This window comes from Solanum tuberosum, unplaced genomic scaffold (assembly GCF_000226075.1).
Source record: "Solanum tuberosum cultivar DM 1-3 516 R44 unplaced genomic scaffold, SolTub_3.0 scf00345, whole genome shotgun sequence".
NCBI lineage: Eukaryota > Viridiplantae > Streptophyta > Magnoliopsida > Solanales > Solanaceae > Solanum > Solanum tuberosum.
The window spans coordinates 402453-420370 of record NW_006239264.1 but is presented as its reverse complement, the minus strand read 5'-3'; the positions used below and the strand labels follow the sequence as shown (position 1 = coordinate 420370).

Sequence of the window (17918 nt, the reverse complement as noted above, 5' to 3'; positions counted from 1 at the left end):
TTTGTGTGTGCATTTCCATGATGGTCCCGTATGTATCCTAAAACAAAACTTTATTTTTATTTAGCTTAAAAATAGAATTTTCATCTTAAGTTTGTTAAATTAAAAGGAACTTATGAAAAAATAAAATATAAATAAACATAAAATTACTCAAATAAATTCATAAATAAAAATCATATTTATATAGTAGAATTTTTTAATAGAAAAATATGAAAAATTGTCATGAAAATAAAGAACAGTGAATGTTGTGAATGTTATTATACATGGTATTAAAAAATGTAAATATACATGAATGTGAAAAGTGAGGTATAAAAAAGATTTAAAGGGACATGTTTGTCATTTACCTATTTTATCCGAGATACGTTATCACAAGATTACTATACCACCCAAAGGGAGGGATAACTTATCCTGGTACTAATTATTAATCCGGAATAAGTTATTCCGGACTTGCCAATCAAACAACAAATTAAGTGACACTGTAATTTAATCTTGAAACTATTTGATGTTATATTTCACACCAAACGACCCTTAGAGAACTATTTCACAAGCTTCTGTGTAGATTTATCCTTGTAGCTTTCACTTTCTCTCGTGATTTTTGATATTATAATCACGGTCTATATTATGTAATTTGTTCAGCTTATAGTGAACAAGTGGAGATGTATAAAATACGATTATTGAATGAGATTATAAGACATAATTATTGAATGAGATTTGTAAAGCAAAATTATCAAACTCAATCAATGAAACACAAAATTTACTTATTGAATAAGATCGGTACAATTAAACCTCTTTATAACAACATCCTTATAAGTTTCATAACAATACTTCATCATAATAATTAAGTTTTTCTCTAAATTGTTTTTTATGTTATACATTATATTTTACCTCTTTTAAAATGAATTTTACCTATAACAATAACAACCATCTTTATTAATAGTACACTTTTTATAATATTACCCTTTTACAACAATTGTTTTCCTTCTTAGTAATACAATACAATAACTCACCATCTTTTTGTAGAAATAAAATCTCTAAAATTATCATTAACAGGTCTATAAATATATATTTCATCATTAAAATAGTTCTCTTCTTTTAAGTTCCTATATCCATAAAATTAAAAGAAGAAAAGTGAGATAATATTATTTAAATGTCAAGTATATGTCAATTTAATAATCATATGTAGCTCAATTAAATATTATTACAATTAATAAAACTGTCAATCACTAAAATAATCAAAATATCTTAAAACTAACCATAGGTTATAGAGGGGAGTTTTGGACTCTATAACTAATACATTTATAAAGTGAAGTTTTTCAATAGGATTTATATAACACTGAAACTGAATACAGTTTAGGCAGTTATAATCACGTGAAAAATCTTGGACTCGGTATTTAAAGGGACTAAACTACCCTCATTCATTCCAGAAACTTCTTTTATTTCATTCATTGAGCTCTGGTGATTTTTCCATTTTCCCGCTTACTTTCACTTCTCGTTTTTCAAGCTGATTCCTCAATTTTCGCTTCCATTTTCTTCCGAAACAAGTTGAATTCACTGGAATTTCTTCATCGATCACCATTATGGCTTCAACATCTAAGAATGTAAGTCTACGTATCGTCTTCGTGTTCTTCATTAATGAACACAGTATACATTGATTGGCTTACAATCGTTGCTACTCTTTTTGGATTTTAGGGTTTTGTATAGTGATGAATTTCGGCTTAGTTTTTGAGATTTCTTTGCTCTTTGTGTTTATGTTTGAGTAGCCAGGAGATATGGAGATGATGCCATTGCTGCCTCCACGTGGTGAAGGATATCAGCGCAGCGATGGTACTTAAGAATTAACGTTTTCTGGGTTATTTGTTCTAATTTTTTTTTGTATCAACTTAGGGCAAATGAATAAGAAGTAATGTGTTTGTGTTTTACTATTTCAAAGAATCTATACAATAAGTTGAACATTTCCCATGTTTATACAGTTGATGTATTGTTCAAAGGTTCTTGAATGTCTGTGCGGAAGAATAAGAAGCAATGTGATTGTATTTTACTATTTCAAAGAATGGGGACTATAGAATAAGTAGAACATTTTCCATGTTTATACAGTTGATAGGTTGTTCAGAAGGGATACACATTCATGCTACACTGACACTCTTGACTGCATGCAAGGAAGAAAAAGAAGCAACGTGTTTGTGTTTTCTATTTCAAGAGTGGGAATTACAGGATTAGTAGAACATTTCCCATGTTTATACAGTTGATAGGTTGTTCAAAGGGGATACACATTTTGAATGCCTGTGAGGAGGAAAAAGAAGCAGCGTGTTTGTGTTTATACTATTTCAAGAATGGGGACTATAGGATCGATAGAACATTTCCCATGTTTATACAGTTGATAGGTTGTTCAAAGGGGATACACATTTTGAATGCCTGTGAGGAGGAAAAAGAAGCAGCGTGTTTGTGTTTATACTATTTCAAGAATGGGGACTATAGGATCGATAGAACATTTCCCATGTTTATACAGTTGATAGGTTGTTCAAAGGGGATACTCATTCATGCTACGTTGGCACTCTTGAATGTCTGGTTACACAAAAGTAGAAAGTAGTTATAGGATTAAAGGATAAGAAATAAAACAAACAAACATATCGTGACTCATTTTGTATACTTGTGTCTGATATGCTATTTGGTTAAAAAATAAGGTATAGGAATCCATGTTATGCAAGTTGACTGATAATTTTCAAATTAAACCAAATCTTAGTTGATTGTACATTGGCTTATTCGATATGTACATCTATGTTCTGTACGACTGGATTTTGAGTTTTTGATCTGACGGTTTCTCCATGTTGACTTGTTAGCACCAGTAGTAACAGGAAATGATGGGGATAATCAGCTACTAGAGGATCCCCAAACATTCACTTGGAAGGTAGTAAACTTCTCTAGGTTGAATGTAAAGAAGCTCTACTCTGACGATTTTATTGCTGGAGGCTATAAATGGTATTGTAATATTCTTTCGTATCCTTTCATATTCTTTGTACACAGTAAAGCTATTACCTTAGGTCCCATGATGTTTTTTTTCCCTACTATTTGACAGGCGGATTTTAATTTTCCCCAAGGGCAAGAATGCTGAATACTTGTCTATGTATCTGGCTGCTGCTGATTCTGCTGCTTTACCTAGTGGGTGGATTATATATGCCGACTTCAGTTTGTCAGTAGTTAATCAAACTCAGAATGATTACTCAATCAGAAAAGGTAATTGCTACTTAATTTAATTCCTCTTCTCCAGTTGATAGCCAAAATTCTCTGTTGAAATTCTAAAGACCAGATTTGGGGTTTATTTTCTGTTGTGCCTGCGCTGCTGATTGTTTTCTCTGTTAATAACCTGACTGTTGGATAGCTATATTTAGTCATAGAGAACAGACATCATGTGCTTTTTATGTGAGTGTATTTCAAGATGTAATGTGGACACTTTGCCCTTTCCCTGCTCGCCCTTTTTTTCTCATACCCATTCCTTTTTGTGTTTCACTGACTTCCTTTCCCTCCCATCCTCCTATCCTTTTTCCCATTATCACTTTCCCTCCTTGACTCTTGTTCTATACCAATTAGCAACTCTAAAACTCTATCTTTCTTCCCCTTGAAATAAACATACAAGTGTTCCCTGAAATTTAGAAGTCTATTTCCCACCAATTTAGTGATCTATTTCCTTTAACTATAGCTAATGGCTGATCATTTTCCTGAACCTTAATATTTGAATGCAATCAACACCCTACCTTCCTATGGGAACCCTCCTTTATCCTGTTCCATCCAACAGAGGAGATCTGCTTCCAAATATCAGCGGTCTTAAGGAGGTTGTCCCAACTAAATGTAAGTTGCGAACATACTCGATGAGCTCCAAGTAGCCCTCTCCTTCATATTACAATCAACTGCCTTCCCCTTCCCCTTGTTCTGATTTTGTGCCTCATTGAGGCACCAACAGTGGCTCAACTCCTTTGGCCATGATTACTTCCCTATCAATTGACAACAACGAAAATAGGGATTTTCTCACTCCTGTCTTTTTATCTTATTTTTCAACTTCTCCCCAAATGGAAAATGAATGCGGTCGTCATCCTTGTTTAAAACCTTTATTGGCCTTTTCACCATACTCTTTGACGATGAGAACCTACCTTTTTTCCTCCCACATGAAAGGCTCGTGAACATCCAAACTGTGTACTCCATCTTCCATCATCAACCACCATATAATCGACGCTCTACCTTCTTTGTTCACTAGGGTACTAACATTCAACATGCCATGCGTGCTATAACTGTATTTACAATTACAGGATCTCCACAATACTATCCGGCTGCAATCTGGTGGTGCGTTTGGAATGAAATGTATTATTTTGGTTAGGTTTTGGTGTAACTTGGCAAGATGTACATCTATCTTTCGTAATAGTACTGTTTGCATATTCTTGATGCCGTTAATGAAAATGCTTACTTCATCAAAAACTCGGAGATGTACATACTTTTCCCCCTAGTTCCATGATTGACTTCATCAGCACATAGAAATGTTTTAATGGTGTACTTTTGGTTGTAAATTATCCAACAACTTCTTCTTAGTTTTATTATATATGAAGTTACTCTTACCGATTAAAAAAAAATCTCTTAATAAAAGTAAGAAGATTGATCAAAGAACCTGCAAACCCGAGTTGCCAACTCGAATGAAAACGTGAGCTCCTAACTCCTTGACATTCCTGTAATTTTGCTTGTGGATGCTTGCTTCTCTTCTGGAACTCTATTTCTGCTGTTTTCTGAATGGTCAATAATCCTTTCATTATTGTACCTAAAAAATAAAAAGACAATTAGTCACTCAGTTACGCCTTAGTATGAAGTTAGATGTGGTCGGTTATGCACATTCTGCTCTACTGGATTATATACAACCCGTGAACATTAACAACCTATCAATCAAGGTAAAAAAAAAAAAAGAAAATAAAAAGCAGTCAGCGACCAGGGGGTTAGAATAAGTAGGCTGATCCAGGTTGAGTTGCCAAGCAGTTGCTTGTTCAACTTTTGCATGTGTTTCATTTGGTCCCTTGTTTTATCCTTGACTGGTGTGCAGTGCACACACCCCATTTTTGAGATTTGCTGAGTTTGTCTGTCTTTTGGTTTTCATTTTTCTCATGCTTTGATATATTAGAAGAAAGCTTTCTAATGTTGGAATCCTTTTCTAAGGTTGGATTGTTGCTTGGGATTGAGGATGTCTAGTTCCCACTAGTGCCTCATTGTATTTTTCTTATACATCTTTTCTTTGGGAGGAGGTTGGAAGTTGGGTTGTGGGAACTGGTTTCATCTTGTGTGAAGTGCTTATCAGGATCGTGTATTTTGTTAAAAATAGATCATATGACAAAAGCATGGTAGCTAGGAGTTCTGGCAATTTCCAATGGGTAACGGGAATACTTCAGGCTGTTTTAGCTCCCATAAAAGTTCGAACATAGAATAATTGCATTTGTTCTTTTGTAGGTCTCTATAAAAGTTTTTTTTCTTGTGCTTTGCAGAGACACAACACAAATTCTGTTCTACGGCAAGTGAATGGGGTTTTGAACTCTTTATGTCACTTGCTGAGCTATACAATCGTGATAAGGGTTATCTTGTTGGTGATGTGTGCACCATTGAAGCTGAGGTTGCTGTGCTATCAGATTCTGAGTATATGTCGTACGATTCAATAAACTCAAAAAAAGTCACTAATTTTGTTGGACTCAAGAATCAAGGAGCTACATGTTATTTGAACTCTCTGCTCCAGACTTTCTACCATATTCCTTACTTCAGGAAGGTTAGCTACTATGCTCCATTCTTTTATGTGGTCAATTAAAGGACTCATTGTGATGCATTAAGAGTTCACTGGGTTCACAGGCTGTATACCACATGCCTACAACTGAGAATGATATGCCCCTGGCCTTGCAAAATTTATTCTACAAGCTCCAATTCAGTGACGACAGTGTAGCAACAAGGGAGTTGACAAAGTCATTTGGGTGGGACTCTTCTGACGTATTCAAGCAGCATGATGTGGAAGAACTCAATAGACTTCTATGTGAAAAGCTTGAGGGAAAGATGAAGGTAAAATAGGCTTCTAAACACATATGAAGTTATTCTTCTGTGCTTTGGTAACTGATTGATAGCTGCTCTTCTGCCGGTGTTAGGGAACTATTGTGGAGGGTACCATACAACAGTTATTTGAAGGGCACAATATGAGCTACATTGAGTGTATCAGTGTGGACTACAAATCTACGCACAAGGAGACATTTAATGGTATCTTCAGTTGATCAAACAAGTTCCTGCTGTTTTCTTTCTTAGCCATTTTATCATTGTATCTTATGATGCTTTGTACATTTGTGTGTGGCAGATATTCAGCTTCTTGTCAAAGGTTGTTCTGATGTTTATGCTTCTTTTGATGAATATGTTGAAGTTGATTATCTTGATGGTGATAACAAATATAAGTCAGAGGTATATGGTTTGCAGGTAAGGTTAGCACATGAGTTATTGAGTTTTGTATTTTGCTATGATCTTTGAGCAACTTGATGAAAAATTTCAGCGAAGTTAATCTTCAATTTTCTGTTGCCTACCTTGTCTCTCATTTCTTTTCAGCTTCTCTGCTTGGTTACACTGTTGAGGATTTTGGTCACTCTTTTGCAAAATCAACCTTATCTAATACCGAGGATTATGGTTGTTTCAGGATGCAAAGAAGGGTGCGTTGTTTATTGATTTTCCCCCAGTCCTGCAGCTTCATTTAAAGCGCTTTGAATATGATAATATGCGAGGCAATGACTCAAAGGTTAGTACTCTTTTAGTCTAGCAAGTGCCAGCTATTGTTCCATGATTTTAAAACTTTAGACTGTGAAATGTTCCCACACCGGGATTTCACTGTGTATGTTGTTGTTGTAGACTGTCAAGTGTTCTTCTGCTGTTGGATGTCTGTTGCTTTTCCTCTATAAACTAGTCTAGTGTACTTGTGTTGCACGTGTTTGACGCATAAAAAAAATAGTACTTTTAAATATTATTGGTAGATTTATGTCTCACTGAAAATAAGCAAAGAAGAACAATACTAAAAATTAAAGAACTTCAATTTTTGAATGATGATAAATGTAAGCATGAAATAAATGCAAGGAACACTTTTTATGTATACATGACATATAAATATATACCTGACAAGAATTAGGAAGAAATCTGACAAGACTTTTGCCTCTTCCATCAACATTGTTCCAAGAAAACATTGAGCCAAAATTACCTAACAACGGGGTTGGAAAAAAATCATTGAAGTGAGTTTTTAACTTTTTATTGAACACAAACACAAGAAAATCAAATAAGCTATACCAGTCTAAAAAAAAAAGAAAATCAAATAAGATTCACTAATCAAAATAATAATTCACTGAAAATGAGCAAATAAGAACAGTACTAAAAATTAAAGAACTTCAAGTTTTGAATGATGATAGAATAAATTAGTGAGAATGAACGGTGTGCAGGTTGCAGGAAGCAGTATAAACCTGACCCAGTTGAGGGAGAGAACCAAAGATGCAGGCTGCCTTCGAGCAAACTTTTTCTTATTTTATATATAGAAGTGCCCAACTATCTTTTATTTTAAATAGTTTTGTTTTTGAAATTCTAAAAAGTTAATTCTCCTTCCCATATATTCACACACATAAGGAAAAAGAAAACCTACCAACATTAATTTTCCTTCCCATATATTTTTGGAGACGTTTTCTAATTTTTCTTCCTATATATTTTTGGCTATGATAATTTTCCTAATACTCTTGTCATATATTTTCCTCTTACCATATATTTTAAGACTCTTTAATTTTTCACAGTTCAAAAGTCTTGAAGCAATATTGTAAAGACAATTAAATAATAATTTGATAAAAAAGTAAATGACATTTCTAAGGACCTTCATGCTTTTAAAGTAATATAGATTACTTATGTAAAAAAGTCATCTTGATTTTGTTTGGTATGGTTTGATTGATTCAATTATTTATTGGTGATGCAATGTAGATAAATGACCGATATGAGTTCCCTTTGCAACTTGATCTGGACAGAGAGAATGGTAAATACTTGTCTTCCGAGGCTGATAGAACTGTCAGAAACCTTTACACACTTCACAGGTATCATATGCTTTGAAGTTTTAATTATGATTTATTGATTTTTCTCAAAATCAACTTTCCATTTTTGTGTTAAACTATAATTGCATTTTCCCCCTCTAAATGACCCACCAACATCAATAAAATTATTTACCTTACAATAGGAAAAGGGGTCAATTGTTTTAATGAAATGGGCCAGATATTTAGCCAACCCTGAAAAATAAGTAATAGCTCAGGTAGTAAATGAATGGGAACAATGGAAACAAGAAAATTTGCCTGGTGGCAGTTCAATTCATAATGAGCTTTCACATATCAGCATTTTTCTAAATAACAAATTTAACAAACTTGCTGAGTGAAACAGAACCTGCCTTGATGATTTAGAAACTGATCCTTGCATAGTTTTAAGCGCATAATGTAGTGATTCTTCGGCTTCAGCCCACTGCAATCTGATAGAGGATGGAGGAAGAAGAAAACAGAAAGCTAGGACATAAATCCCTTGCAAATCATGCATAGGTCATATGATGATGAAGAAGAATGTGAGCTAAAAGGATCTTGATATGTAACAAGAATGACAATTAGTGGCAACGATGAAGACACTATATCTTCCCTCATATGATAGATTTTAGAAACTCAAATTTCCATTGAAAGTCTGATTCACTGGAAGTCATAAGCATGTGAGCATAGAGACTGGTACATTTCGAATCGTGATGCTACAACAATTGGATACACTATTTGTGATGAATAGGTGGTTCTTGGGTGAGTGTATGCTTGACCAAGTATATCATAATAGACTTCTGTGTGCAGGAAGCCTACCTAAGATAGTCAACTGGAATAATGTTATTTCATGTACTTAAGGTTGTGGAATTCACATCAAAGACTTTTGCTCGGCTGTTCATTTTTTTTTGGACAATGTAGCTCATCTGTTCATTTTTCAACCTCCTTCTTGGCAGTGTATTAGTCCATGGGGGTAGTGTGACAGGTGGACACTATTATGCTTTCATACGGCCAACTCTTTCAAACCAGTGGTAAACATTTTACGCACAAGTTTGTCTCTTCATACGTGAATTATCATTGTTTTTTTTTTGAAATCTTGAAGTATTACACAACTGAATTCTTCCTCTTCTGATTCGTAATAACTAGTCTTTTTGATTATAAATTGCTTTTGCCTGCTTTGGAGTTGGAGTTAGAGCATTTATTGACATTGTACAAAACTATGTTATTGGAAGTCTCTTTTCAAAAAGCCATCCATCGTACTTCTTCAGGTTGTTCCATTGTTTTCATCATACAGAACAACTGTTATTGGTCTCATACCATGATACTGTTTTCTGTTTATTTTTTGTGTATTGCATGAATTTTCTCCTTGCCTCCAGTGTCTTGTGAACTTGGGAAATCAAAATGCTTCTTCCCGAAGCATCCTAAGCTTTAGCCTGTAGGATGAGTTGTCCTAACATGTTGGGCATCCCTATGGCTGAAAGTGATTGACAGTTTTTCCTGTTTATCATAATGTTGAGAGACCAAACTAGTTTATTTTCAAAAAGAGAAGTAACTACATATTCCATGGGGCTTAGGCTTTCCAGATCTGAACATGTAAAACATCCTTACCCACTTCCTAAAAGGCTATAACATTCTTCACTGTATACAGTAGGTAAGTGTTTCACCCTCAGTCAGACAAACGTCCATCCTATAATTGGATCTGTTAAAACTAGGAGGGTACATTTTGTAAGGAGTCTATTTGGTGTCTGTATTACAGATCAAATGAAGTCGTTTGTATTTAGTTAGAATGGAATACTTCAACGTCTGTTTCTTTGTAAATATGTTGGTTACCTTTTGTGTTCACAATGCCTGTGTATCTCCATCTGTCTATCTGTTTTCATCTCTGTGGTTGTATTTACCACTGACAATATCTATGTTCTTATCTTTTACTGTAATCACCTTGCTGCTGCTCTTTCACATACCTAGAGAACTAGCTTTATGAATGTCTCAAGAAGGACATAGTTATAATATTAATTTTTCCACTTTCCACACAAGATGGCATAACTTCTCCATTTTTTTAAATAGGTAATAACAACTTATCTTTTCTATTTTGCATGATTAATATGCTGAAATATTAGGATGAAACATTTGTCTGATCTTATTGGTAGTATGAAATGGATTATTTTATAGCTCTTTTGGCCTTATTACTGTTCAAAGAAACTTCTCCTTCTATTAGTCTATATTACCTTTAAATGAATTCAGAGAGTTATTTCCAGTTTCGGTACGTTGAAATTCCCCCTTATTATGTGTTTTTCCTGTGTATATGATGTGATCGTCGAGGCTTATTGCTTACAGAGGTCAGAGTCATAATCAGAAGTTGCTAGTTGGTTAATCTACTTTAACTTCCATGTGGGTCCTCCTTTAATCTTTTAGTATACAATCGGACAATGAGTATTTCGTTGCATCATATTTGGTTGTCTTACACTTCAATTAACTGACCATGTTTCATATTCCATTGCATCATATTTGGCCATCTTATACTTCAGTTACCTAGCAATTTTTCATTTGTCTGCTTTATTATTTTGTGCTTTGGTTCGTTCTGCAAGTCTATGATTCTGCTTCCTAGGCAAGTAACGTGAATGTTTCCAGGTATAAATTTGATGATGAAAGAGTGACTAAAGTAGATGCAAAAAGGGCATTAGAAGAGCAATATGGTGGTCAAGGGAAGGTAATCTGTGACTTGGTTTTACTCATTGGTCTCGATCTTTCCCAGGATATCAGATTTGTTGAGTTCATTTTGATGTCCCTTCTGGATTGATAGCAGTTGCCACAGACAAATCCTGAATACGGCTTTCAAATTTCTCAGAACTCAAATGCTTACTTACTGGTCTATATACGAGAAAGTGATAAAGAGAAAATAATGTGTACTGTTGATCAGAAGGACATAGGTGAACACCTGAGGGTAAGATACAGCACCAGCAGCATGAGCTGTCTCTTTATCATTGCACCTATTTCACATGTTGATCTGACTATACTTATGGACATCTTCAAGGCAAGGTTTAAAAGAGATCAAGAGGATGAAGAGCAGAAAAAGAAGGAAGAATCAGAGGCAAACCTTTACACAATTATAAAGGTCTTTTATTAATATACTGCCATTCACAATGATTAGGACAAACTCCTGTTGCCCGAGTAGTAACCTTTTAATTATTACATGACATGACTAGGTTGCTCGCGATGAAGATATGCAACGGCAGATTGGAAAGGACATATATTTTGATTTAGTGGATCATGAGAAAGTTAAGAGTTTCCGCATTCAAAGAGAGACACTTTTTAGTGCTTTCAAGGTAACCAGCTATCTTTTAATCTCAAAATGCTTTTAGACTGAGGATTTATTTGCATGTCTACATGCTGTAAGCTCTAGTAAAATGCACTGAGATAAGTTCAGTAACACTCAATGAGATACAGTTTATTACTGCTAAAATTGGTAGTATATCCTATGAAGTAGATGAAGATGCTCAGATGTATACTTCTTTAGATTAATGTGTCTGCATTGACGTGGAAAAACTTTTTGACCTTGGGCATAAGATTTTTAGATGCGTCAGTATAATCCAGCTAATAATTTGATGTTCATTCACTCCTGCTATATGCACCCCCTTCCTTGCTGTACAAAGCCGTTGCTCAACCAGACAATCTGGTAATATTGTTTCTTTTGTTGAAAACCAGCATACTAACAAGACTAGAGTCTATTCTCAAGTAGTAGATATCACCTATTTGAATCTTTTCCTTTCCATTGTGCCTTAATTTTAGCTATGCCTGCATTGATTCCATGAAATTGTGTAGTCTACCTCGTCCCTTTTTAACACCTTCACTCACTATAGTTTTGCACGTGCATTTGTAGGTTGATGCAAGATATAACCAAACCATCTCAAACAACCTTTTCCATTTTTTTCTCAATGCATGCTACTTACACCTTCTGACAAATATGATATTTTTAGTCTTATCTAATCTTGTATTACCGCACATCTGCATCGCTGCAACACTTATCGTGTGCATTTGTTGGACTTCAGTGGCCCAACAGTCACTACCATATAACATTGCCGGTTTTGTAACTGTTCTGTATGCATCCTTCTCTCACAACACCCAGGGTGCCACTTTCCATTTCGAATCCTCCAGTTTTAATACCTAGATTTACCCTTGCTGAACAAATATTACATGTGTATAGATACTTCTCATAGATTCTTTAGGACTAAAAAGCTGCGAAAAAGTTTCATATACCCATTTCTGATTCATTCCTGAATTCGACACTTAAATATATAACAAATATAGAGAATTTCTAGTAATTTTTTACTTTTATTTCATTTTATTTGATAATATGTTTAGTCTGAGATAAGTTTGGATGGAGAAATATAGTTAGTTAGGATTCATATAGCCCACCCCATTTGGGGTTTGAGGTTTTGTTGTTGTTGAATATTATAAGTCCATGTTACTTGAGCCCTATTATTTGTTGTATATTATAAGTTCATGTTACTTGAGCCATATTATTTGTTGTATATTATAAGTCCATGTTACTTGATCCATATTATTTGCTATATATTATAAGTCTATGTTACTTGAGCCATATTATTTGTTGTATATTATAAGTCCATGTTACTTGATCCATATTATTTGCTATATATTATAAGTCTATGTTACTTGAGCCATATTATTTGTTGTATATTATAAGTCCGTGTTACTTAAGCCATATTGGGGCCTTGTTTCGTGATAATTGTAACATTAATCTTTTCAGATGCATTAGCTGCAATGTCCTGACATACTTTTTTATTATGTTGACTAATTATATAGCTTTATGCAGGAGGATATCAAAAAAGAGTTTCGTGTACCAGTGCAATTTCAACGTTATTGGCTCTGGGCCAAGCGTCAGAATCACACGTATCGTCCTGATCGGCCATTGACCCGTCTTGAAGAAGCTCAAACTGTAAATATTTCTATTCTTAGAATTTATTTTGACAGTTGGATTTGGTGGTAGTGGTGCTATAGTATAAAGAGGATGTACCCCAGTACTTGAAGCTCCTGCATGAAGGGGTTTTCAGAAAATTAGATGTATATCCCCATCCCACAACTGTAGGGTCAATAATTTAAGGTAACCCATATCCTCTAGGTAACACCTACCTATCCGTTGCCCCAAGAGTATTCAACGGTAGTCTATAATTATTTATAGCATGCGAGGATGCTAGAGCTTGTAAGGATGAGATGTACACGTTACGGGTGGCTCCAAATTAGTAAGGATGAGATGTACACGTTACGGGTGACTCCAAATTAGAGGATGAGAACTGATACACTAACTTACTACTAAACCCCACTAACTGACAGTTTTAAAAGCTCATGCCATGAAAATCATTTGCTTGTTCGGTTATTTTGACAAGTTTTTACCTGAATGTAGGTTGGACAACTGAGGAAAGTGTCCAATAAGTTTCACAATGCAGAGCTAAAATTGTTTCTGGAAGTAGAGTTGGGACGGGTAAATATTCATTACCAGTGTGCTGTGGTGGTGCTTATTTTAAGATCTTTTCTTTATGACCAGAATTCATATAATTTATGCATAATGTCTAGGAACTAATGCTCCTCTCTCCACCGGAAAAGGCCAAAGATGATATTCTGCTTTTTTTCAAGCTTTATGATCCTGAGAAAGAAGATATGCGGTATCAGAAATTATCTTCTTCATTTTTTGCATTTACATGACAGTTGTTTTGGCGATCTATGATGTCTCTCTTTCATGTACACAGGTATGTTGGAAGGCTCTTTGCGAAGGGAATCAGTAATCCCATGGAAATCTTGAGCAAACTAAATGCAATGGCTGGCTATGCCCCAGATCAAGAGGTTGAGCTTTATGAGGTCTGTTCCTAGAACATCTTAGATATACTGTACACTCCTTGATCACTCTGTACCAATTGCGAAGCAAGAAGCTTTGTTGAGGTGTGTTAGGGTGCAAATCACTGACTATTCCAGAACTTGCAGTTGACAAGATCTAAAGTGCTCTGCTTTTGTAGCTTGTTTCCATTCGGCCTCCTTATGTTGGCAGTATGTTAAAAATGTTTGGTTCCATTGCCGTTACTCCTTGGTCCAGTTCATGTGCATAACACTATGAAAAAATGTTATGCTGTCTGCTGATCAAATAACTTTTATTTTAGCTTTTGTTTTTGTTTTTCTTGATATTGTAATAAGTGTTTTGATCTAGAGGAAAAACTCCCAAAGTGGTATGCAGAAAGTAGAAATGACACCAAAATATGAGTTCTGCAAATGACACCCAGTTATTATACTAACTCTAAGACATCATAGAGACTAGTCCTCGTTTGTATAAAAGTATATTCTACCTCTTCAGAGAGATTCCCGCGATGGTGCTTTTCTTGTCTTGATTACTTTTATGATGAGGGTCTCCCGGAAACAGCCTCTCTACCTCCACGAGGTAGTGGTAAGGTCTGCGTACAATTTACCCTCCCCAGACCCCACCTAGTGGGATCTCACTGGGCATGTTGTTGTTGTTGTTGTTGTTGTTGATTACTTTTATGCTCCTCTCTCTTTCTCTCTTGTATTGGTGAATATGTGACGAAGTTAGACATGCCATTATTTTCAAGAGTTATGTAAATTTAAATTTAGGGATTCTAGACCGTTGGGACTATAAATAAACCTCCACAGTTCTTGAGAAAATGAAGAATTCCTGTGAAGCTAGAAGCATTTAGAAATTCATTGTGATCTCAAATTTGAAGTTATTGTACCAAGTCGAAATTGATTATGTTAAGATCCATTAAACCTACAAGTATCGTTCTATCCAAAATACAAAAAATAAAAACAAGAAGGATGATCTTGCTATATTGCTGTGTTAGAGTTTGGTTCTTAAGTTGTCTATTTTCTCACATTGGAGAATATGATATCTATTGTGTTTAACACCAGTGAGAAGGTGTTAGTTTGTACTGAACATCCATTATTCAATAGAATCTATTTGTCTCCTCTTCTTTTCTCATATGGTATTTGAACCTCTGTTATTGCAGTAGAGATTTAAGCAGCTTCTTCCAGGTTTTTTGCCCCGTCCAAAGTTTTTTGGCTTCTTCTCATTTCTCTTTTCGGTGACTGTTCTTATGGTACCATGTCTCCTTTTAAAGACAGTTCTAGCCTCAAAATATCTTCTTTTTTTGGGTGATATTTCCTGGCAAGTTTCGCCGGCGATTCCCATTATGAAAGGTTATATATATGCAACCTTCAAGTGCAGATTGCAAATCTAGAAGCCATGAATAGATTTTTTTTTTGCCTCTTTTACTAGTTCATTGATATATTTAAGTGGCAGTTTTGCATTGTCATTCTGTAATATCGCATGGAAATATCTAAAGAATTAGGATTATAACAATTGTAGTAAAAAACCCACAATCGTTTTTCTGTGTCCAGGAAATAAAGTTCGAACCAAGTGTCATGTGTGAAAACATTGACAAGAACTCCACTTTTCGATCAAACGAGGTATGCCCTGACCACACCATTATGGGTATAGTCATGCCAATGTACACTTCTTATGAATGATCCTTTGTCCTTTTTCTGTGCAGCTAGAGGATGGTGATATAGTATGCTTCCAAAAATCTCTAACGGCTGAAAGTCGACAACAATTTCGTTATCCTGATGTTCCTTCATTCCTGGAGTACGTTCACAATCGCCAGGTATTTTATGTCTAAATATGTTCAGTAACAATTATGGTCAGCGAGGATTCATATAGCTCAATCCCAACTTCCTTCTCAAATTACTTGATGATACCATTGTGGATTGCTTCTCAAATTACTTGTTGCTGACTCCCTCCATACATTGGCATTGAGATTTTTATCTGAACACAATATTCAACTCATAGTAGCTGAAGATCTTTAAAATTCTGATAAGATGACAATTATTCTAGCTTTGTATTGACTCATTGTCTGAAATATTAGAACCGAAGCCTTAAACATTTGGGCCTTCTAGCTTTGATTTTAGTTACCAAATCTGGAAAAGAATGTGAAGAAAAAGAAATGAGAACACCTAGTGTGATACTTAGTGATTTTAATTTCAAAGCAATAAACAGTAAGGCAAGATCTGCTTAAATCAACTTGTTTTCCAACAGTGTTTTGAAGTATGTACGTGACTTTGTTGTTCTTTTGGCAGTCATCAGATTTCTGATACTACTATGTTTTTCAGGTCGTTCACTTCCGATCTTTAGATAAACCCAAGGAGCAGGGTTTCTGTTTAGAGCTGTATGTTCAAAAACCTCAGATATGCTGATAATATCATTTTACTTCTCTTTTTCCCTTCTATTGCTTTGTTTCTCTATGCCATTGACCAAATTTGAGCATTCGTACTATTTCAAACGTTTTCTTGTAAATGCTAGGTCTAGAATCAATACATATGATGAAGTTGTGGGAAGAATAGCTCAACAACTCGAGTTGGATGATCCCTCCAAAATTAGGCTCACATCCCATGACTGCTTGTCTCAGCAACCTAAACCTCAACCAATAAAATACCGAGGTTTAGACTACCTTGTAAATATGCTGGTCCACTACAATAAGGTGAGTGCTAAAATTCATTGGATAATGCTAAGTATGAGTTCCTGAAAGTCTTATTATCTCTAATTAATCTTGCACAGATTTTTGATATATTGTACTATGAAGTACTGGACATTCCTTTGCCAGAATTTCAAGGTTTGAAACCCTTTAAAGTAGCTTTTCATCACGCTACCAAAGATCAAGTGAGTATGCAAAACGGATTCTTATTGTTTTCTTCCTTCTTTCTTTTACATTTTTATAAGATATTAATTTTCAATTCTTGCTTCTTTACTCTTTAGGTGGTCATTCACATGATCAGTCTACCAAAACAAAGTACTGTGGATGATGTAATGAAAAATCTAAAGACAAAGGTAATATACTGGCCTGGTAGCATTTTTGGTTAAGCTAAGTTGAACAAATTTTCTTCTAATTACTGAACAGCCCGACCCTTTCGCTACATTTATTTGGTTTTGTAGCAGATATTTAATGCCATTGGTTCAAAGTTGAGAAGGGAAATATGTTTAGCTGGTTGATTTGTTTTTCTTTTGAATAATTTTCCTCTCTCCTGATGCTAAATACAATTTGTAGGGAAGTAAAGCCATTTAACTTCTTCATTCTTATGAATATTCGAAGGGTGTAAAAGGGCTATGTGGAGGGTCACAAGCCCTCCATTTAAACTTCTTCTTTTCTTCCTAATGAAACAATGGGCAGACTTGCCTCTCCTCTTTACGCGCCCTCCTCATATCCTTCGTCTTTCTTCCCCAGCTGAACATAGCATAAGATTTCTTCTTTGCTGATGCTTCTCTAGCATTAGTTTTACTTAATTGCTACTCTGATGTGTCGTGAAACAGATTGAGTTGTCGCATCCAGATGCAGAGCTAAGATTACTAGAGGTATTCTGCCATAAGATTTACAAGGTATTACTTTCTATTCTTATTGATTATTGCCTCAAAGTTAACCTTCTAATCTTTGTTCCTTGATTTACTGGTTCTGGCAAATTCCACGTGATAGTAACACAGTATCGTAATAGGAGCTGTTAAGGTTTGCTTCATCTGCACATTTAGTTTACAGGTTCCTGAAATGGTGGTTTTTCTATTCATTTCCTTCTGGAGAGAACTGTCTTTCTTTGCATTATCTTTCCTCTTGTTCCTTATGATTGCTTTTGTGCAGATATTGCCAACTACAGAGAAGATAGAAAACATAAATGACCGGTACTGGACGCTACGGGCCGAAGAGGTTCTCCTTCTCTTTCTCCCTTTCACTGAACCCATTCTTCTCTTTTGAGGGGGGGGGGGGGGCCCAAATAAAAAAAAACAGG

At 35.1% G+C, this 17918-nt stretch overlaps 1 protein-coding gene across 2 annotated transcripts in view; it reads left to right on the top strand.

Moving 5' to 3' along the window:
• Nucleotides 1-1460: 1460 nt before the first annotated feature.
• The window catches only part of LOC102596058 (ubiquitin carboxyl-terminal hydrolase 13-like), a 19498-nt gene continuing 3040 nt past the window's right edge, over nt 1461-17918 (top strand). The window contains exons 1-27 of one of the 2 annotated variants that reach the window (XM_015315137.1): nt 1461-1595; nt 1758-1821; nt 2835-2973; nt 3071-3228; nt 5508-5782; nt 5863-6066; nt 6150-6258; nt 6353-6468; nt 6683-6781; nt 7993-8102; nt 9029-9103; nt 10701-10779; nt 10918-11013; nt 11104-11184; nt 11276-11395; nt 12904-13026; nt 13492-13569; nt 13662-13750; nt 13835-13943; nt 15489-15557; nt 15641-15751; nt 16257-16312; nt 16447-16624; nt 16702-16803; nt 16900-16971; nt 17452-17517; nt 17771-17836. In XM_015315137.1, the coding sequence (XP_015170623.1) occupies nt 1575-1595; nt 1758-1821; nt 2835-2973; nt 3071-3228; nt 5508-5782; nt 5863-6066; nt 6150-6258; nt 6353-6468; nt 6683-6781; nt 7993-8102; nt 9029-9103; nt 10701-10779; nt 10918-11013; nt 11104-11184; nt 11276-11395; nt 12904-13026; nt 13492-13569; nt 13662-13750; nt 13835-13943; nt 15489-15557; nt 15641-15751; nt 16257-16312; nt 16447-16624; nt 16702-16803; nt 16900-16971; nt 17452-17517; nt 17771-17836 (2865 nt within the window). In that variant the 5' untranslated portion in view covers nt 1461-1574. Of the gene's footprint in view, nt 1596-1757; nt 1822-2834; nt 2974-3070; nt 3229-5507; nt 5783-5862; nt 6067-6149; nt 6259-6352; nt 6469-6682; nt 6782-7992; nt 8103-9028; nt 9104-10700; nt 10780-10875; nt 11014-11103; nt 11185-11275; nt 11396-12903; nt 13027-13491; nt 13570-13661; nt 13751-13834; nt 13944-15488; nt 15558-15640; nt 15752-16256; nt 16313-16446; nt 16625-16701; nt 16804-16899; nt 16972-17451; nt 17518-17770; nt 17837-17918 lie in introns of both variants that reach the window. The other variant, XM_015315136.1, reaches the window with a different exon arrangement.